Source organism: Solenopsis invicta, chromosome 5 (assembly GCF_016802725.1).
Source record: "Solenopsis invicta isolate M01_SB chromosome 5, UNIL_Sinv_3.0, whole genome shotgun sequence".
Lineage (NCBI taxonomy): Eukaryota > Metazoa > Arthropoda > Insecta > Hymenoptera > Formicidae > Solenopsis > Solenopsis invicta.
In genome coordinates this window covers 7,917,236-7,926,169 of record NC_052668.1, presented here as the reverse complement: position 1 = coordinate 7,926,169, position 8,934 = coordinate 7,917,236, and the positions used below count along the sequence as shown (strand labels likewise).

General features: G+C 32.4%; 1 protein-coding gene across 1 annotated transcript in view; it reads left to right on the top strand.

The window, feature by feature from the left end:
• The first annotated feature begins 2,708 nt into the window (after nt 1-2,708).
• The window catches only part of LOC105201885 (caspase-1), a 38,090-nt gene continuing 31,864 nt past the window's right edge, over nt 2,709-8,934 (top strand). The window contains exon 1 of the mRNA XM_011170163.3: nt 2,709-3,144. Coding sequence (XP_011168465.1) covers nt 3,062-3,144 — 83 coding nt within the window. The 5' untranslated portion in view covers nt 2,709-3,061. The remainder of the gene's footprint in view (nt 3,145-8,934) is intronic.

Genomic DNA, 8,934 nt, shown 5'->3' with positions numbered 1-8,934 from the left:
TAATCGGATCTCGGATTGGATTGAACAATGGTACTCAACGTAGGTATAGAAAATTTCCCTAGGCTAATCGGATTGACGATTGCTGTCTCAAATGTATTCCGATTGATGACGAAAGCGTGGAGACCGAGGCTGTGTTCCGTTTTTACTGGCAGTGCAGTAAATGTGACGTTATGACAGTACACTGTCACAACTGTTCCAATATTACTGCATTACTGCCAGCACTGCTATAGCATCGTATTTCGGAACAGCATAGTAGCCATATTGCACTGTAGCTACCTCACCTTGGAAGCTGCAGTAGTCACAGTGGCAATATGGCTACCTTTCATGACGTCATTGATGTTACTAGATGCTGTCGCAGTGCGCTGCGTACCAATAACGGAACGGATTTTTCACCACTGCCAGTACTGGCAGTTATATCGGAACACAGCCCGAGAAGCATGCTTGAAAAGTAAAGCCTGCCGCAGACGATACGTTTTTTCTTACGAGATTGCTTACGTGCTCCTATACTGGCAGTCTTAGGGTGCAGTCCCATGGAGCGTATCAGGCGTATCGCGGATTGCGCGTATCGAAAATCTGACCAATCGCGAACGTTCCGTTGCTTTCGGTACGTGAACGTTTTGTTCCTACGGTCCCATGAAGCGGAATTTGCGTAAGCGTATTAAGCGGATGCTCAATCACGAAACGAATTTTGTTATTTCTCTCATCCAAACAGTCTTGTGATTGGTGAACCGCTGATCCGCTTACGCGAATTCCGCTTCATGGGACCGTAGGAACAAAAGCAGACGGAAGAATAGGAGAATATTCACAGTATATATAAAGTGAATTTTATTTAATTTATTAATTTATTTAGTATAAGTAAATAAAACATTTGACTTTTAACAGGTGCAGAATGAAATCGAAAACAATATTGTTTTCAATTGCTTTATTAATAAAACGTTTAAAACGAATAAATTACGATGTTTTTACCAGGCATGAAATACATCGTAAAATTATTAATCTTTATGCGCTTTATTATTTAGCATTAAAAAACGAGAGAAAAATTGCAAATAAAGGAAAACGGAAATATTGGGTCAGACCAATATTTGTAATTTGCAATTTGTAATTTGCAATTCATAATACAATATTTATATCCGTATTTATATTAAACTGAAATAATCAGTGTAGACTAATCAAAAATATGCTTCGTCAAATTCTAAACTAACCTTAAAATATTATAATTAATAAGTATTACAAAAATAATATTTTAAAATGCTATATGCTACTCACAGGACTTATATTTCCTTTGTTCATAATTGTTTTAATTGTATCAATTACAAGAAACTGCTATTTTTCTTTATGTTAACCTCAATCCGCTCTGATCCGCTCGATTGAATACGCTAAAGAATAACTTCGGCGGAACGGCAGCGAACCAAGAACAGCGGAAGCAGCGGAACGTTCGCGATTGGTCAGATTTTGGATACGCGCAATCCGCGATACGCCTGATACGCTCCATGGGACTGCACCCTTACGTGCTCCCGTACTGGAAATGGGTAGCTTACGGGCTACGCTACTGACTCGCGTACTGGATTTTCGTAATAGATCATGTCCTATTTTTCTTACGTGATTCTGTACTGGTTTATTGTGAAAGCCAATCAGGACGCAGTCTTATAGGTTATACTGGGTTATACCAGGTTATACTGTCGAAGTGTTGTCAAAGTTCAAACGTGAATTCACTTCGCAAACATAACATCGTGCAGAAATGAAAAGACTTCAAAATAGTCCAAAGAAAGTATTTTATGTTTAATAGAGGCCTACTAACAAGAACCATGTTTATATGCGATAAACACACTAAATTACCATAATAAACACAGTAAAAGTGAGGCATTAAAGAATGTATTGACTGTCGACTCCATAAACGTCGGCGATATTTATTTCGTTGTCGCAATTTTTCAATAATTAAAAATAATGCAATTTTACGACATGTACAACTGTTGCAATAATTTCATCCATCTCATCTATCTCATCCATATTTAAGCGTGCCGCTTCTATGAAACAAATTTCAGTTGCTTAGCCCGTACGAAAACTCGCACCGTGTGAAGCCACGGCCAGTAGCACTGCCAGTACCATTGCCCGTACGGTAGCAAGTAAGAAAATCCAATTAAAAATCCAGTAAGAAAAAACGTATCATCTGCTGCAGGCTTAAGACAATAGGCTTGTTTTCTATTCCTGCACTAGACTGCACTGGAACGTTCCATCTTGCTTTCACTAGCTTTCAAATATATATCTATTTCATTTTAAGTGCACACTAATTCAGAGAGTTCAGGAACAGAAAACAAACGGAATTTAATAGAAAGTTACTTGTTAGTATGCGTGTCAAGTGTTCGGTGTAAACTGGGTCTTGACTTAGGGTCAATGCACACAGGACGCGTCAACGCGTTACGCGTGGCGGATAGCCAATCATTCTTTTGCTTTCTTATTTCTTTCCATAAAAGCGAAAAAATGATTGGCTACCTCGCCACGCGTAACGCGTTGACGCGTATTGTGTGCATTGAGCATTATGGTCAGATAGTTCAGATGAAGAACTGCTATTGATAAATAAAACGGTATCGTTTATTTAACATTTTAAATAATTATAAAAATAATAATTAATGTATTATATGTAAAAAAGTTATGTGTATATATGTTTCATATTCATTTTCTGTTTGCAGGATCATATAGAAGTATCAAAAGTTGGTAAATTATTGTGATAAAATTTACCACATTTACCACATTTTCAGTCACATATCCAACGAGTGTTCGTTTACGCGGTACTGCAAGCAGAGCATCCAGAGCAGAACCTCGTAGATAGCTGCGCAGATAGGATGCATCCCTGCATAAACGAACGACATCTGCGGCAGTGACTGCATAAACGAACGCACCCACTATGTACTACTCCCACCACGGTTTCCAGTCATTCCAGTGTTATGTATTAAGGAGTTTGCCACGCTACGCGTTGTCGACTTGTTGGTTAAACGAAGCAATCGCGCGAACTGCGCAGTGAGAGAATATTTTTTCCCGTGATCTGTGGGCCAAATTCAGCGCCATGTGCTCCACCGATAATAGCAGCAACATAAACAATGGTGTGCAGCGTAATGATGTCGGCGATGCATTCGGATCGTTTGGCAAGTATGTATACAAAAGAGATTGCGTCTGTTTTCATCAGAAGGCATTCGCGCGCCACATGCGCATTACTACGCATAATGTATTAATGCAAGCCATCGTTGTATGTTTCCGTATGTAAACTGTTGTATTTATCTGTATTTTAAATTATTTTAATAGTTAGATGGACAGAATATCAGCATCTAACATTAAATTCGATATTAGTGCTGTAACAAAGGAAAATACCGTTGGAGCAAATTTATTACTATTGTGCCTGAGATATGAGGCAATTTGATAGATTAATGCAACAATTGTTCAGTGATTGCTCAATGCGAACATTACTCAATTGTTTTAAATACATTAACATCTATCGATTCATGAATCATGTGCAATTTCCACCTTGTATCAGATTAAAAGCTAATATAAACATTAATTAAACTAGATCAGCCTAAATAAATTACACAAATGTAGAGAAACGCCTACAATGGTCAAAATTAGATCTGATGATATTTACACGTGTAAAGGAGAAGGATCAATAAGGCCATTTTTGGATCCTTCTGATATTCATTAAATAATTTTTTTTACTTTCTGATAGCCTTTCTGCACACAATAGAGGAATGACATTATTTAACCCTTACATCATAATTTTTTGTTCCTCTACATCATGAGGTCATTCATATTTTACACTTCTATAAGATACTGTCTGTTGTTCTGCAAGATACTGCTATTACTGCTTTATATGTCTTTGCTCCCGATATAGATTTTTTACAAGATAGTTGAAAAATAAAGGAGCTTGGTGGGTTTGAACTCAGGATTCATTGTTCTGACTGCTAGTATTCTCACTGCTAGACCAAGGCTTCACTGGCATCTTGGTGTTTATTTCTTGTATATCAACCAAAGAGATTGTATAATCAACAGTCTGACTGAGGTCTTTATGATTGGGGGGTTTATGTTTGGGTATCTTATTCTTATATTAAGACTCCTATCTACGTACTGTATTAAAATTGTGACATCATAAGCAAGAAATTACATGTAAAAGTTTTCACTGTGACATTTGTAAATGAAGACAATATCAATAAAACAGAATAATGAGATTGCTTTAAAATATTTGTAAAAATGGGTCCTATTTTTTTTCCACCTAACAGTCAGTAAATAGTCATAAAAAAGCACATAAAGTGAAGCTTATTTAGGCAGGCAAATACACAGCTGTTGAAAGGAGTGAAAAATATGCTTTTATGTATAGTATACAATTTAAAGAAACTTTGCTTGCAATCCATTTTTACAAATTTAATAAATACGAGATTAGTCACATTTTCACAATAAAATGTATAATAACGAAATGACATGCAAGACAAAATTTTATTATCAACCTATCACGTTTCATGCTTATTAATTCTAATTTTGTTCGCCACGGTACGTCAATGCAGAGTTTTTGACTGAGAAATCTTAAAGGGAATACTGTAATGAAATGGTTTTCAACCTTCTGCTATATGATTAAAAAGTGAAATGGCAATAACAATTGGTGAAATTTATATACTTTTGGTATGTATTAGACCGATATACTCGACGCAGGATATTTTGCTCGGATAGGGGAGGACGGGGTAGGTTGCAACACTTTTTACATTTCCATTTCTTATAATTTTATTTTTTACAGTAAAACAAAAACAAAAGTACGTAACGTAGTCTACAATTGTGACTACAAAAATTTTAAAAATGAACTTAAAATATGCGCTAAATTTTTTATTGCATATAGTTTTTGTAAAGGTTGCAATTGTTGCAATCTACCTCGTTCTCAGGGTAGTTTGCAACACTTGTTGGGGACTATTGGGATGTTTCTTCTTTTTTGCAATGTACCGAGACAAAGTTGAATAATGAATATTAAATTGTTTTGTTATTTACCTCACGGAATGTTGTTTTGAATCAGGATTGTCAATTACAAATTAAGCAGCATAATGGCCTTTAAAAACAAGAAACGTAATAAAAACGCTTTTTGATATGCCACAAATACTAACTATTATAAATTAAATAGTTTTTATATCTGGTGGGCTAGGTTGTAACAGCTGTTTGCAATCTAACTCAAACTACTTTTCCTATTTACAACTTCAATTTCATCAGACTCGCTAATATCAAATTATATTTGTACTTAATTGTTTTACGACTAACCTACAGCCAACTAAGTAGCCATAGTATTTTACCTCTACAAAAAAATCCTGGAGCGTAAAAAGAAATTTATGTAAAACCAAAGAAAATTATTTGAACTTCATAAAAAGTGAGTTAGATAAGTCAAGATGATTGGTTGGTGGGCTATTGCGCCGTGCGCTATCGGATCCCGTCCGCAATTGAATGTAAATTTAGTATTAATCGTTATGTAGAATAATGTAAATATTATAATAATGTAAACAGTCATGTTATAAATAGTGAAGAAAAAGGACTGCACATAGTGTAAATATGTTTCTGATGTAGGGGGCCATGTCCAGTAATAAGGTAATACCTCCATGTGGTACAGGATGGGTAACGCAAAATTATTTTTCTGTATGTACATTTTCTATTGTCACAAAAAGTAAGTAAAGATTTTGAAACTGCAAAAAAACTACATTAAAGTCATTAAAAGAAGCATAATATATTTTTCTTTGTTTTGTTATACAGTATAAATAATACAATTTTAAATTATTGCGATAATTTTTGAAACTTATGTGTCGCCATATTAGATCCGCTATTTTCAATGGAACAATTGTAATTATACAGCAGTAATCAGAGACTCACAAAACCATCAGATATCTATGTTTATGTTATTTATACGCATTTTTTAAATTCTTGTCTTCCATATTGAATCCGCTATTTTGATTTGTTTATTTTCGAAATCAGTGATCAAAAAAATTTATACACACATGATCTCATTTAATTTTATAACTTCTTGAACTTTATTTGATGGCAGTTTGTCGGACGTGAGAGGATGTCATGCACCGTAGGTAATGCTCGCGTTTATTATGGTTTAAATTCAATAACTTTAAGAAATAGTCGGAAATTAATTTTTCAAAAAAAGAATCAAACTAGAAACATAGAGCTAATTTGCTTAAAAAGTCAAATATTTTGTAAGATTTTTTGTTTTTTAATTATTTGGTTTTATATTTCGAAATTTATCATTTTTTTACGATTTTTTACGATTTTTTCAAAGTTTTTTGTTTACAGTTTGCATAAAACATTTTTATAAAATGCGAAAAAATATTTTCTGTATTGTGGGAATATTTCTGCGTAAAATGTAAAGCTGACTTTGCTATCATTTTTTTTAACTAGAAAAAATTTATAAAGAAGTCAAGTTGGAAAAAAAGCTGTTTTTATGATTATTTAAAAAATGAAAAGTGATGGAAAAAAAACGGACAACATAGTCGTTTTCAGCGCATCAAAATACTATAGAAACGTCATTCAAAGTTCGAAGCACATGGACCCCCCCCCCCAATTTTGTAGACTTGTGTAATTGAGGTAGGGATGAGTGGGGTAAATCGGACCGTGTTCCAAATCGGATTTTTTTAATTTAAATGAATACAGTTAAGCAGATTTGCGTGCCATTTATAATGTAAAGTTCTTATGAGACATTGAACATGTGACAGCAGTTTGACAGTTCTTTACTATATCATTCATAGAATAGACGCGAATATGTATTTTTAGCCATCATGCGAAAATTTGTTTAAAAAAGAAAATTCTTGTAAATCATTTAAAAGGTGTTAAAAATTTTAAAAGTAATTGATTTAAGATAATTAAAGAGTGTAGAATAAAAAATATTATTTTGTGATATTTTTTGCAGTTTATTGTAAAAATTGTTTTAAAATTCGGAAGGACTTGTGTCCAAATCGGACTTTTATGTCGGAATTGCAACCTGATCGTAGCACTAGTAATTGGCCGACTATCTGGTCCTAGAAATGTTAAATTAGTAAAATATTATGAGTTATTAGACTCGGAATAATTGAATTTTATTGATTTTAACTGTAATTATATAATAATAATATCATAACATGATTAGGAAACGTCTAACTACATAAACTGTTACTAATTTGTTTTTTTTTATAAAATTTTTATTTTTTACTGTCAAATTGCTTGTTTTTATTCAATTCTAAAAAAAATACATTATAATCTTTTGAAATTTTATTTAAGAGTTGGTAAAAATAGGAGTGTCCGTTTTGGGCTAGGGGGTGGTCCGATTTGAAATCAAGAGTTCCAAATCGGACCAGAAAAAGTGTTTTTATATTTTTCGTTATAGTTCAACACAGATGAGAGATACGTTAAAATGGTCTGAAGCAAAAATGAAAAGAATTAAATCTTTCTATTGGCATCTTCAGTTTTATGGTCGGACGTTATTTGCGCTTTATAGAGAGCAAAAACTGTAGCTAGGTTCGATTTACCCTACTTTTCCCTATTATTTTTTGTAACAAATTCTTTAGTTTTTTTTTAGAGAGGAAAGGGCTCTTGTTGATATCATTAGCACATTTAGATGCTTATTAGTATCATTTATTATTAAATTGACTTTCAATTTAATACTGCGATAACTGCGTGATATTATCAAATCTTGAAGCAGTTCAATTTAGAACTGCTTCAAGACCGAAAATTTATTTCGACACAGTTTTGTGAACTTGCAAAGATAAATAAAATTATATAAATATTAGCACTAAAATAGCTATGTCTGATTGTTAAGTATTTCAATTGTTTATATTGTGTTTTCATATACCAGTCAAAGTTTAATATGATTATCAATATTATTTAATCCGCAAATGTTATTTTACATAATTGTAATTCATTTATGTTATTAAATATTTTTAAAATGTCAAGATGAGTTATAAGATATATATTTAACGTAAGTACTAATAGTATATACATATAGGAAACAAACCATGAATATAATGTTTATTTACTAGCATGTTTTAAAAAATAATGAACAAAATTTAATCTAAATTAAAAATGTATAAATTAATATTTTTTATCAAAAATTTATATTCTTATTAAATTAAATATACATTGCCTTATATTTTGCATTAAATGTGGCAATATTGCATTTAAAAGTTGGTAGTATTACAGAAATTAACTGAAGATCTTTTTTGTGAAATGTGCGATATATCCTTAGAACATATGGTATATGTTTTAAGGATATATCTTTATTACTCATATCAGACTGCGTCACTGTAGCATTCACAGCGCTTGTAAGCATCAGTTGTTCTTGTACAATATTTTATAAGGATGAAATAATGCTTATAAGCGCTTATAGCGTGTGAACGTTGAAAGTAAATGCACTTTTAGAAATATTAAAAAAGAAAACAGAAGAAAAAATTTGATCAGTATATTTAAGGCTGTTTGTCTATATATATATCTTGATGTTAAAACAACACTGCAAAATATGTAAATAGAAATAATGTAACATCACAATTAAAAGTTGCAAGTTTAATGTTAATATTGTTAGGTCCGTATTGAGTGCGAGTGTATTTTACGGACGTAACAATATTTTCTAAGTATTAGGATCTTAACTTATTGTTAGTTTCCGCCCGCAAATGTTAGATGGCGATGTAAACAGTTCTAGTAGTTATTATTAACCCATCTAGTACTTTTTTCTTAGTTTTGACATTTCTCGATAACATTTAGTCAGCATACATAATTATTTGCGTAAACAATTTTTTTTGCTTTGTGAATAATGGAATGCGATAAAGTGTTTTTTCGACATATGTTTTTGCACTACTTTGATTTGAAAAAAAATGTAGCAGAAGTTCATCGATTACTTGAAGATGGTTATGGCGATTAAGCTCCATCGCATATAACATGTAAAGAGTGGTATAG